At 45.1% G+C, this 12,783-nt stretch overlaps 1 protein-coding gene across 1 annotated transcript in view; it reads left to right on the forward strand.

Moving 5' to 3' along the window:
• Nucleotides 1–12,783, forward strand: part of AHRR (aryl-hydrocarbon receptor repressor) — a 392,606-nt gene that overhangs the window by 181,399 nt on the left and 198,424 nt on the right. Inside the window, exon 3 of the mRNA XM_030190015.1 lies at nucleotides 8,709–8,750. Within this exon, the coding sequence (XP_030045875.1) occupies nucleotides 8,709–8,750 (42 nt within the window). The remainder of the gene's footprint in view (nucleotides 1–8,708; nucleotides 8,751–12,783) is intronic.

Consider the following 12,783-nt stretch of genomic DNA (forward strand, 5'->3'; position numbering starts at 1 on the left):
GCCAGACAGCAAAGGGCAGAGGTTGCCAGGTGTTTAACACAATTGAATCTTTTAACTGAGAGCCATAAGTTCGCTCATTCTGTCACAACTTTGAGGGAAATTCAAGCGTTACGTCTGAAGCTTGATCAGATCTATTCCGATCAGTTACAATTTCTTAATGATCAGCAGAAGCTTACTAATTTTGTATGTAGTAATAAAACGAGTAGGGCTCTGGCGGTTAAACTGACACAGTCTAGGGTGGACAGGACTATTCTTAAAGTACGTGACACGGTGGGCAAGATGTTGACCAACTCAAAGCGGATCAGAGAAAATTTCCAGTCATTTTATCAATCACTTTATACTTCAGATATAGTGTCCAATCCCGAAGCAACCCATAAATTTCTGGGGGCATGCTCTTTTCCTAAGCTGACAGCAGTCCAGAGGGAGGCACTGGATGGACGGGTCACAGTTGAGGAGGTTTCCAAGGTGATTAAATCTCTTCCAACTGGTAAATCACCAGGGCTTGATGGGTTACCCAATGATTTCTATAAGGTATTTTGGGGGGAATTGGCTCTTATTTTGACAGAGATTATAAATGAAGCCTTAGTAGGCAGTGATTTTCCTCTCTCCATGATGGAAGCATGGATAGCGATTATCCCTAAGCCTGGTAAGGATAAGATGGAACGCCCTATCTTACCGCCCTATCTCTATTTTAAACTCTGATATAAAAATCTTGGCAAAGGTCCTAGCCAATCGTCTTGCAAATGTCATGCCCTCTTTGATTCATCCAGATCAGACTGGGTTCATCCGAAACAGGCAATGGATAATATTCGTTGAATGGTTAATTTGATTCATGTCTCTAAGAAACTCAATCTGCCTGTTTGTTTATTGGGATTGGACACTGAAAAGGCCTTTTGATAGAGTTTATTGGCCTTTTATGTTTCAAGTGCTGGACCGTTTTGGCTTTGGTGTGGGATTTTGTAGATGGATACAAGCTTTATATACTTCACCAAGAGCATGTGTCCGGGTTAATGGTGGTAACTCCCAGATGTTTTCTTTGTTTCAAGGGACTCGACAAGGGTGCCCTCTTTCCCCATTGTTATTTGCGTTGGTCATGGAGCCACTTGCGATGTATATTAGGTCGGACCCAAATATATCTGGTATGCGGGTTGGTGAGAGGGATTATTTTTGGCGGTTTTTGCTGATGATGTGCTTCTTTCTCTGACTAAACCGTTAATTTCATTACCGAACCTGATGAATGCATTGTCGTTATACTCTGAAGTTTCAAGTTTTAGACTAAATGTGAGTAAATCTGAGGCTCTCGCGATTGGTATTTCTCGTCAGGTCTTGGAGTCACTCCAGCAATCCTTTTCTTTTAAATGGGTAAAGGGAGGTATCGTCTATTTGGGGGTAACTATTACTTCTAATTTCTCAGAGCTGTTTTTAGCTAATTATCCCCCTCTCTTGAAGGTTATTTATTTTATTTATTTATTGCATTTGTATCCCACATTATCCCACCTCTTTGCAGGCTCAATGTGGCTTACAATGTGTTATTGTTAGTAGATAGTAAAATAGTAAATAGCTGTTAATGTTAGTTGGAAAGTAGTATCATCGAAGATTGAGCAAATTAGAATAAGTAGAAAACATATTGTTAATAGGTCTAGATCAAGATTCGAGTAAGTAGGAATGAGCAGGGGCATTGTTGATGATAGGTAAGGTTGCTTTGTGCTACATTTCTACTTGTTGATCTTGTTGGTATGCCTTGTTAAATAGATGAGTCTTCAGGGATTTCCGAAAGTTAGCTTGTTTGTAAGTAGCTTTTAAGCTGTGCGGTAGTGTGTTCCACAGCTGTGTACTCAAGTAGGAGAAGTTTGACGCATGCGTTAGTTTATATTTTAGGCCTTTACAACTGGGGAAGTGCAGATTCAGGAATGTTCGAGATGACCTTTTAGAGTTTCTAGGCAGCAGGTCTACAAGATCTGTCATGTAGGCTAGGGCATTTCAGTGAATGATTTTATGAACTAGGGAGCATATCTTGAACGTGATGTGTTCTTTAAGTGGGAGCCAGTGTAGCTTCTCCCTTAGGGGCCTTGCACTTTCGTATTTTGTTTTGCCGTATATAAGTCTGGCTGCGGTATTCTAGGCGGTTTGCAGTTTCTTGATAATTTGCTCTTTACATCCTGCGTAGAATGCATTGCAGTAGTCTAAATGACTAAGCACTAGTGATTGTACCAGGTTGCGAAAAATGGTCCTTGCGAAGAATGGTCTTATCCTTTTTGGTTTCCACATGGAGTAGAACATCTTTTTAGTTGTATTTTTCACATGATTATCAAGTGTAAGATGTCGATCGAGGGTCACTCCAAGAATTTTCAGTGTGTCCGATATAGGAAGGGATAGAGTTGGCGTGTTTATGGTGGTGAATTTGTTCTTATTATGTTGTGAGGTGAGTATGAAGCATTGCGTTTTATCTGCATTTAGTTTCAGCCGAAATGCATCCGCCCATGAGTGCATGATATGGAAACCTTGATTGATGTCGTTGGTAATTTCCAGTAAGTCTTATGTATGTATATCGTTACGTCATCTGCGTATATGTATGGATTGAGGTTTTGATTGGATAGTAGTTTGGCTAAGGGTGTCATCATTAGGTTGAAGAGAGTCGGCGAGAGAGGGGATCCTTGTGGGACTCCACACTCAGGTGTCCATGTGTCTGAAGTGGTAGAGTTGGATATCACTTGGTAAGATCATGTGGTTAGGAAGCCTTTGAACCACTTGAGGACATTGCCTCCAATTCCAAAGTATTCAAGGATGTGTAGTAATATTCCGTGGTCAACCATATCAAAAGCGCTGGACATATCGAATTGTAGTAGGAGAATGTTATGGCCAGTTGCGATCAGTTGTTTAAATTTAGCCATAAGAGTGACTAGCACTGTTTCTGTGCTGTGGTTAGGTCGGAATCCTGATTGGGATTTGTGTAGTATGGAGAATTTATTTAGGTAGTCGGTGAGTTGATTGGTTACCAATCCTTCCGCTAATTTGGTTGTCAGTGGGATAGATGCTACTGGGCGGTAGTTGGTTAAGTCGCTTGTGCTTTTTTTTGCATCTTTGGGTATAGGGGTGAGTAAAATATTTCCTTGGTCTTTTGGGAAGAGTCCGCTTTGTAGCATGTAGTTCAGGTGCTCTGTGAGATCTTTTGTGAATTGTTGAGGGGCTGCCTTTGTCAGGTTGTTTGGGCATATCAGTTGAGAAGCAGAATGGCTGTCCTATGTAAGGGAGATTTTGGAAAAAGGAAACATGAAAGTTATAGAATACCCTGAACTAACAACAAAAGAGTTAGGAAACAGCCTGGACATGGCTCAGCATTGAATTTCCGAGCATAATGCCAGCAAAAAGCTGAGTGTCACTGGCTGAATATCGACCCCAAGGTGTATATAAGAGCAACAATCTAGCATACATCACTGAGAGACAAAATCAGTAAAGAATATTATAAGGAATTAAAATTGATATTGAAGAATGTTTTATGTATTTATTAGGATTTATTTACCCCCTTTTTAAAGGAATTCAGTAAGAATAAATCAAACATGAGCAATAGACAATTACAGCAGGAAAAATATTCAAATAACAATACAAGGTATGGCATTGTATACTACTTACAATGTCAGCATAGTACATAATAGAACATTTTAATTGACAGTGTAGGGTATAAGCAATGATGGAACATATAGATAGGTAAGAGAATAAAAGGAGTTAGAAAATAAATTGACTAATTTAAAGAAAGTTGCACATGAGGTCAGAGAGATGGTTAAATATTATCTCAGCTAGGGTAGAAGTGGATAAACATATCCTGCTGCAGTATGTGCAGCCCATGTTACTCCTTGTGTGTGTGTACGAGACTAACAAGTTAGTTGTTTCTTCCATTAAAGGCCTGGTTGAAGAGTCAAGCTTTAACCTGCTTACTGAAGTAGAGATAGTCTTGTGTTAAGTGGAGCCTTTCAGGGAGTGCATTCCCGAGTGTGGGGGCTACTCCGGAGAAGGCTTGCTTGTGGGTATCACATCGTGTAATGTCTTTTGGAGAGGGTGTGGTTAGTGATAGTCCATGAGAGGACCTTGGTGTCCTTGGAGGCGTACAGAGGATCATCCTATTGTTCAGGTACTCTGGGTCATTTCATGTAGAGGCCCTGAAGATCAGACGGGGAGGGGCATAATCGCAGTACGTCCCGGCGAAGGGGCGGGGAAACCCGTATTATTGAAACAAGATGAGCGTCCATCTTTCATTTCAATAATACTGTCGGGGATGCCCAAATCTTCACACTTAGGTTGTCCTTAGAGATGGTCGTCCTTAGACTTGGTCGTTTCTGATTTTCGGCGATAATGGAAACTAAGGACACCCATCTCAGAAATGACCAAATGCAAGCCCTTTGGTCGTGGGAGGAGCCAGCATTCGTAGTGCACTGGTCCCCCTGACATGCCAGAACACCAACTGGGCACCCTAGGGGGCATTGCAGTGGACTTCAGAAAAAGCTCCCAGGTACATAGTTCCCTTACCTTGTGTGCTGAGCCCCCAACCCCCCCCCCCCAAAAAAAAACCCCACTACCCATAACTGTACATCACTATCATAGCCCTAAGGGGTGAAGGGGGCACCTAGATGTGGGTACGGTGGGTTTCTGGTGGGTTTTGGAGGGCTCACATTTACAACCACAAGTGTAACAGGTATGGGGGGATGGGCCTGGGTCTGCCTGCCTGAAGTGCACTGCACCCACTAAAACTGCTCCAGGGACCTGCATACTGCTATGATGTACCTGAGTATGATATTTGAGGCTGACATAGAGGCTGGCACAAAATATTTTTAAAGTTCTTTTTTGAGGGTGGGAGGGGGTTAGTGACCACTGGGGGATTAAGGGGAGGTCATCCCCGATTCCCTCCGGTGGTCATCTGGTCAGTTCGGGCATCTTTTTGTGCCTTGGTCATAAGAAAAACTGGACCAGGTAAAGTTGTCCAAATGCTCATCAGGGACGCCCTTTTTTTCCATTATGGGTCGAGGACGCCCATGTGTTAGGCACGCCCAAGTTCCGCCTTCGCTACACCTCCGACATGCCCCCAGGAACTTTGGTCGTCCCCGCGACAGAAAGCAGTTGGGAACGCCCAAAATCGGCTTGTGATTATGCCGATTTGGGTGACCCTGTGAGAAGGACGCCCATCTTCCGATTTCTGTCGAAAGATGGGCGTCCTTCTCTTTCAATAATAAGCCTGATAGAGTTTTAAATTTAGCCCTGTATTGTACTGGTAGCCAGTTTTAACATCATGCAATAAGATACAAGCTATTAGTCAGCTGGCAATTCCTGCACTCTCATACAGCTTTGAAATGGGCCTCCTTAAGATCTTGTAAAAATGGATGTACGAAGAAGAAAACTCTTCCATGTCACAAAGTCATTTATAAGAATCAGTATGTGCCAAGACTGTACATTCTCCGAGAAGATGGAGGAATGGGCCTCATAGAAATAGATTGTACTTATCAAGCTACTGCTGTAGGCCTGGAGGCTTACTTAATAGCATCATCAGAAGTAAATCCACAAAAAGGTGTAGTGTCTCTGGCTAAATTAGCCCTGGATATTCAGTGCTGGACCATGTGTGGGCACTGGCACTGAATATCCGGATCTAATTTTGGGTGTCCTGGCCACCAGAGCTTATATGGGTCCCGGCCAATATTCAGCTCAGGCCTGCATAAGACAGCTATGTGGGTCCCAGCTGAATATCGGCCAGGACCACGTAACCTACAGTTCCTTCCAAGGCCCTCCGATCCCCCTTTTGACCCCTCCCCCCCCGCTTCCGCAACCACAGACTACTTCTGATCCCCTTCTCCCCTGAAATGACACCCCCAACCCCCCCCCCCCCCCCGCCCGGCATGCCACAACCATAGGCTCTCCATGGGCCTACCTGTATCCCTGGTGGTCCAGTGGGGACATTGGGGCAGGAGCGATACCCTTTTGCTCCTTGCCCCTTGTGGTGGCTTCTACAAAATGGGTACTGCAACCTCTCATGGCAGCCTCATGATACTCCCAGACTCATGGGCTTCCCTGGCTTGTGTCTAGCTCTTCAGGCTGAACTACGCCCTCTCTGTTGGGTACCTAGAACTTGGCTTCTTAAAGGTGGGAATGTACTTAAGGGAGACCAACAGTTTCCTATATATTCCATAATATTCCTTCCCCCTCAGCTCATCCATGCCCTGTTGAATGCCTGCATCAGTGGGGGCTACTTCCTTAGAGAGGAAGTCTACATTCTGGTGCTCCTGGCCTGCCTAGTAAGGGGGGGTGTCTTTTTTAGTAAACTGGATGGGCTGGAGGCTCAGGAACCACCACATAATTTGGCCATTGGATCCTTGGGGGAGGGGGAGGAATTCTATATAGATTGCCTAAAGGTAGGCACCAGGATGATGCACTAAGCACAAATTCTATAATGGCAGTTTTGCACGCAACTGCTATTATAGAATACTAGCGTATGTATTCAGCTCAATGGCTAGTGTAAATGCTCAAGCCTAATTGTAGGCAGTTAGGCGCATAAATGCTAGTATTCTGTAACCCATAAGTATAACTGCCTGACACGCCCTGACCCACCCATGCCCCTCCCAGGTCCAGGTCCTCTTTGAAGTTGCATACTCTGGAATTTGAGCACACAACGTTTAGAATATTGACGAAAGGCAGTTAAGCGTCTAACTGCTAATTGGTGCCAATTAGCACCTATTTATGCCAATTATTGCCTATTGCTCGTTAATAGCAATTATCAGCTCATTAAATTAAGTTACATGTGCAACTGACCTTATTTTATAACTTGCATGTGCAAATTTACATGCTAGTTGCAAATTTGGGTGCCCAACTTTCTAGAATTAGGGTGCTTCTGTTGGGCCAGCATGGTGCGTGCGCCACTGCCAGCTTCCCGCCTCCTCTATGGAAACAGGAACTTACATTTTGAGGTGGGGAGGGAGGAGAAGAAAGGAAGCTGGTAGCAGCGGTGCATTCAGGACTACGGTCCCGCACACATTTTCATTTTGCTTTGTAGCTGCAGCTGCGGCGGTAGCAGCTGAGGGGGTGGAGAGAGTGAGCAAGAGGCGGGGAAGGGAAAGGAAGGGCAGAGCACGGAAGCTTGCGGTTCTTTAGGTAGCAGTGGGGGGTGGGGTGGAGAGAGTGAGCGAAAGGCAGGGACTAAAAGGGCAGAGCACGGAAGCTTGTGGTGTCTCCAGGCCATCACAACAGCGGCCAGGAGGAAAAGCCACTGGCTGGGTGCTTATGTCCTTGCCCAGGTAAGGGAAGCTTGTTAAGGGGGGGCAATGCCCCTCTCACCCCCCAAACTACGCCCATGCCACTGGGTCCTTAGTGACTGCAGTGTGATTTATTCCATATTTTTCTTCTGACTCTCTGGGCTCAAAGACAGCTTCCTCTCCTTCAGTCAGGAGCTTTAGGAAAAGACTGAGTTTGATGGAAAACGTCTGCTACCCAACCCCCCTATTTACAAAGCTGATTGACAATGCCGACACAGCCCAATCAAAGATGGGCTGTGTCGGCATTACCTACTGGCAGCCGCTAGCACAGCTTTGTAAACAGGTGGGTAAATTAGGCACAGATCTGCCATATTCTATAACACTGGGTGCAATTTCTAGGAATGCCCCAATCCGCCCATGGCCCTCCCATGACCATCCCCTTTTTCGGATACACATGGAAAATTTACGTGTACATCTTTATAGAATCCCAACTATGAAGATGCACAAGTAGATTTTATTTGTTGGCAATTAATGCCAATAATTGATTATTAGCACCCAATTATTGCCAATTAACTGCTCTTTTGTCAATTACATTGCACGCACAATTATGGAATCCACCCGATGCACACCAAATTTTGGTGCACAGTTTTGGGTGCCATATATAGAATCTGGGGGAAGTTCTGGAGGTGTTCTCTGGGGCTGTTCTTTCCTATTTTGAGCCTTCCTGAGGTCTGTACTCTTGGATTTTATTGCCCCAGGCTGAACCATGCCCTCCCTGCTGAGTACTCTTCTGAAGTTGACCCTGTGCTTAAGGGAGACCAGTTAGTTTCCTATACACTCCATCATCGGCAATTTAGGAAATTCTTATAAATAAATAATTAATGGATAATCTTGCTTTGTTTTTTTTTTTTTGTTTTTTTACTGTAAAGCTGAATGTCAAAATTGTTGATCTTAAGTTTACACAAATCAAATCACTTTGATACCAGAGATTTTTATGTTCTGACTGTATACTGATATGGTCGTATGTGTGTACTGTTTACTAAAACATTAAGCTTTGAGTCCCAAAGCTTGGAAGAATATCGGAAGCGGTTTACAAATCCACACATGGTATAGTAAAAAGAGAAAACCACATAATAAGAACACGAACTACTCACATATGTCAAAAACTGACTGCCACACAGCAGAGCTGCCCCTTTCACAAGATTTCAGCTGAATGCCACCCAAGAACAAGGTCAAAACTGCAGATCATAAAAGCCTCTATTTATTAAAGTACAGAAAGGCTTTTCAGTTGCTACAGGGTAATAGTAAAAGATCTGCATTAATTATTGGAGAGTTCCCAGGATCTTTCTATACAATTAATGCAGATGTGGAGGCTCATTTTCAAAGCACATAGACTTACAAAGTTACATAGGTTACTATCAGGCTTATTTTCAAAAGTGATCGCCGGCGATCTTCCGACATAAATTGGGAGATCGCCAGCGATCTCTCAAAAGCGGCGAAATCAGTATAATCAAAAGCAGCGTTTTTGACACCATCGCCGCTTTCCCGTCGCCACGCCGGCGAAAGTTCAAGGGGGCATGTCAGCAGCATAGTGAAGGCGGGACATGGGCGGGCATGGGCGTGGCTACCAGATGGCCGGCTTTCGCGGATAATGGAAAAAACAAAAGCAGAGTTAAGCAGTATTTCGCCGGATTTACTTGATTCTTTTATTTTCATGACCTAGCCTCAAAAAGGTGCCCCAACTGACCAGATGACCACCGGAGGGAATGGGGGATGATCTCCCCGTACTCCCCCAGTGGTCACCAACCCCCTCCCACACAAAAAAAATAAAAATAAAAACCTTTTTTTCCCAGCCTGTATGCCAGCCTCAAATGTCATACCCAGCTCCCTGACAGCAGTATGCAAGTCCCTGGAGCAGTTTTTAATGGGTGCAGTGCACTTCAGGCAGGCAGACCTAGGTCCACCCCCCCCTACCTGTTACACTTGTGGTGCTAAGTGTTGAGCCCTCCAAACCCCCCAAATCCCACTGTACCCACATGTAGGTGCCCCCTTCACCCATAAGGGCTATGGTAATGGTGTAGAGTTGTGGGGAGTGGGTTTGGGGGGGATTTGGGGGGCTCAGCACCCAAGGGAAGGGAGCTATGCACCTGGGAGCTATTCGTGTATTTTTTGAACATTTTTAGAAGTGCCCCCTAGGGTGCCCGGTTGGTGTCCTGGCATGTCAGGGGGACCAGTGCACTACAAATGCTGGCTCCTCCCATGACCAAATGCCTTGGATTTCGCCGGGTTTGAGATTGCCAGCAGGTTTTTCCATTATCGCTGAAAAACAAAACCGGTGATCTCAAACCCGGCGAAGTCTGGCATTTGGCCGGGCTAAACCATATTATTGAAAAAAAGATGGCCGGCCATCTTTTTCGAAAATACGGTTCCGGCCAGCTGTTGCACCGCCGACAAAATAGATTGCCGGCGACCTATTTCGCCAGCAACGTTCGATTATGCCCCTCTATGCAATTTTTTAAGTCTATGTGCTTTGAAAATGAGCACCAAAATTTCTTTCCTATACTCTCAACTCTGCCATATTATCTGCCATCTGAACAGACAATGTGCATTAACTACCTCTGCACTGACTCTAAGGCACACTTCCCATCCATTCTCCACCCCATCTTGCATCAAGTGTTAATGCATGAATTGTAATCTGTTAATTGTTAAGGCACTGCACAGTGCTGTGTACATCTAGTAGCGCTATAGAAATGATTAGTAGTAGTAGCATTAACTTGGTGTGTGTTAACTGTCCTGTTAGCAGCTAATGCAGCTCAGTAAATATGTTCCTTGAACATGTAAATGCAGGGAAATATAGCACTTTTTGCATGTAAACCCTAAAGCACTATTCTGTAAAAGTGTGGGTAAGTGCTATAGTGCATAACTGCAAGAGGACATACACATAGAAGTATGGGTGGGACATGGGGATGTCTCCCACTAAAAGCATGCAACTGAGTCCTTTCTTTTCTGAGCACACTACCAAAATCCTTATCCACGCTCTTATCACCGCTCGCTTAGACTACTACAACTTGCTTCTCACAGGTCTCCCACTAAACCATCTCTCCCATTCAATCTGTTCAAAATTCTGCTCATGACCTATATTCTGCTAGTGTCGCTATGCTCATATTAGCCTTCTCCTCAAGTCACTTCATTGGCTCCCTATCCATTTTCACACACGTCAAACTCTTCTTATTGACTTTCAAGTGCATTCACTCTGCAGCTCCTCAGTACCTTTCCACTCTTATCTCTCCCTACACTCCTCCCTGAGAACTCCGTTCATCAGGTAAATCTCTTATCTGTATCCTTCTCCTCCACTGCAAACTCCAGACTGCTTTCCTTTTATCTTGCTGCACCATACACCTGGAATACACTTCCTGAATCAGTACATCAAGCTTCAGCTGTGGCCGTCTTCAAATCTAGGCTAAAAGCCTACCTTTTTGAGGCTACTATTCCTATTCATTTGTTCAGTACCCATGTTTGCAGGGCCAGTCTTAGGCAGGGGCGGTCGCACAGGTTCTTGCACTCCTAGAGGCCCCGCATCTCTGGCACGTCTGTCCTCCTGTCTCGGAACACCTCCCTGCTCCATACCTTAATGTGCATCCATATTTCAGTAGAGAGTATCAGGCAGCAGCAGCAATTTTCATATCCTGTCAGCTGCCGAGCCCAAAGCCTCTTCGCTGCTGCGTCCCACCAACTTTTGATGTCACTTCATTCTTCTGCAAGGGTGGGATGCAGCAGCAAGGAAGCTCTGGGCTCGGCAGCTGACAGGATATGAAAATTGCTGCTGCTTTCTGTCGCTTTCTACTGAAACATGGTGGATGCATATCAAGGTATAGGGTGAGGTGGGGTTCTGAGAGATCTAAACCTCCTTTTAAACTGATAAATTATGGCTTATGGTGGCGAGCGTGGGCAGGGGGCTCATTGAACTGGTCTGCACAGAGCCACACAATTGCTAAGACAGGCCCTGCATGTTTGTTTTATAATTCCCACCTTAAGTAATTCCCTTATCCCTTATTTGTCCTGTTTGTCTTGATTAGATTGTAAACTCTGTCCAGCAGGGACTGTGTTCAAGTGTACAGTGCTGTAGTGCTATAGAAATTATTATTAGTAGTAACTTGCAGGATACTGTAAGGTCTAAGGCTGGTGTGACTATAGGTGCATAAATTTAGGTGCACTGACTTACACTAGTATTGTATTATGGAATCTAGGCACCCAGATGCTGTTATAGAATAGGTGCTATCCACACTGCATCAGCAGCAGCACACCTAAAAGGAAGAGCTGTTATAAAATTGCTACCATTGAGTTAAAAATGGGCAGATCAGAATCAGGAATCTAGAGAAACAAGCTGACCATCAAAGATGGTCCAGTGTATTTATATGGGAGAAGCAATCCCAGCTTTTACAGCATAGAAACTTTGATACAATGAAATATGTTAGGACATTGATCTGTTTAAACTGTATTTCCCCTTTTCTGTAATCTCCTGGTTACAGACACATGGAACCAAAAGATACATACACACATACCAGCTTATTTTCGAAGGAGATCACCGGCCATCTTCCGACACAAATCGTGAGATGGCCGGCGATCTCCTGAAACTGGCCAAATCGGTATAATCGAAAGCCGATTTTGGTTGGCGCCAACTGCTTTCCGACGTGGAGCCGGCCAAACTTCAAGGGGGTGTTTCGGTAGGCTAGCGAAGGTGGGACAGGGATGGGATGGGGGCGTGCTTTGAGATGGCTGGCTTCGCCCGATAATGGAAAAAAGAAGGGCGTTCCTGGCGAGAATTTGGTCCACTTTATTTGGCCCCTTTTTTTCAGGTCCAAGTCCCAAAAAAGTGCCCGAACTAACCAGATAACCACCAGACGGCATCGGGGATGACCTCCCCTGACTCCCCCAGTGGTCACTGACCCCCTCCCACCCTCAAAAAAACAACTTTAAAAACTTTTTTTTGCCAGCCTCTATGCCAGCCTCAAATGTCATACTCAGATCCATCGCAGCAGTATACAGGTCCCTGGAGCAGTTTTAATGGGTGCAGTGGACTTCTGGCAAGCGGACCCAGGCCCATCCCCCCCCCCTACCTGTTACACTTGTGGTGGAAAATGGGAGCCCTTCAAAACCCACCCGAAACCCACTGTACCCACATGTAGGTGCCCCCTTCACCCCTTAGGGCTATGGTAGTGGTGTATAGTTGTGGGGAGTGGGTTTTGGGGGGGGTTGGGGGGCTCAGCATCTGGGACCAATTTGCGAAGTCCACTGTAGTGCCCCCTAGGGTGGCCGATTGGTGCCCTGGCATGTGAGGGGGACCAGTGCACTACGAATCCTGGCCCCTCCTACAACCAAATGCCTTGGATTTGTTCGTTTTTGAGATGGGCGCCATCGGTTTCCATTATAGGCGAAAACTGAGGGCGCCCATCTCTAAATCCAGTGATCTCAGCATTTAGGTCGACCATCTTTAATGTTGACCTAAATGTTGAGATTTGGGCGCCCCCAACTGTATTATCGAAATGAAAGATGG

Source organism: Microcaecilia unicolor, chromosome 1 (assembly GCF_901765095.1).
Source record: "Microcaecilia unicolor chromosome 1, aMicUni1.1, whole genome shotgun sequence".
Lineage (NCBI taxonomy): Eukaryota > Metazoa > Chordata > Amphibia > Gymnophiona > Siphonopidae > Microcaecilia > Microcaecilia unicolor.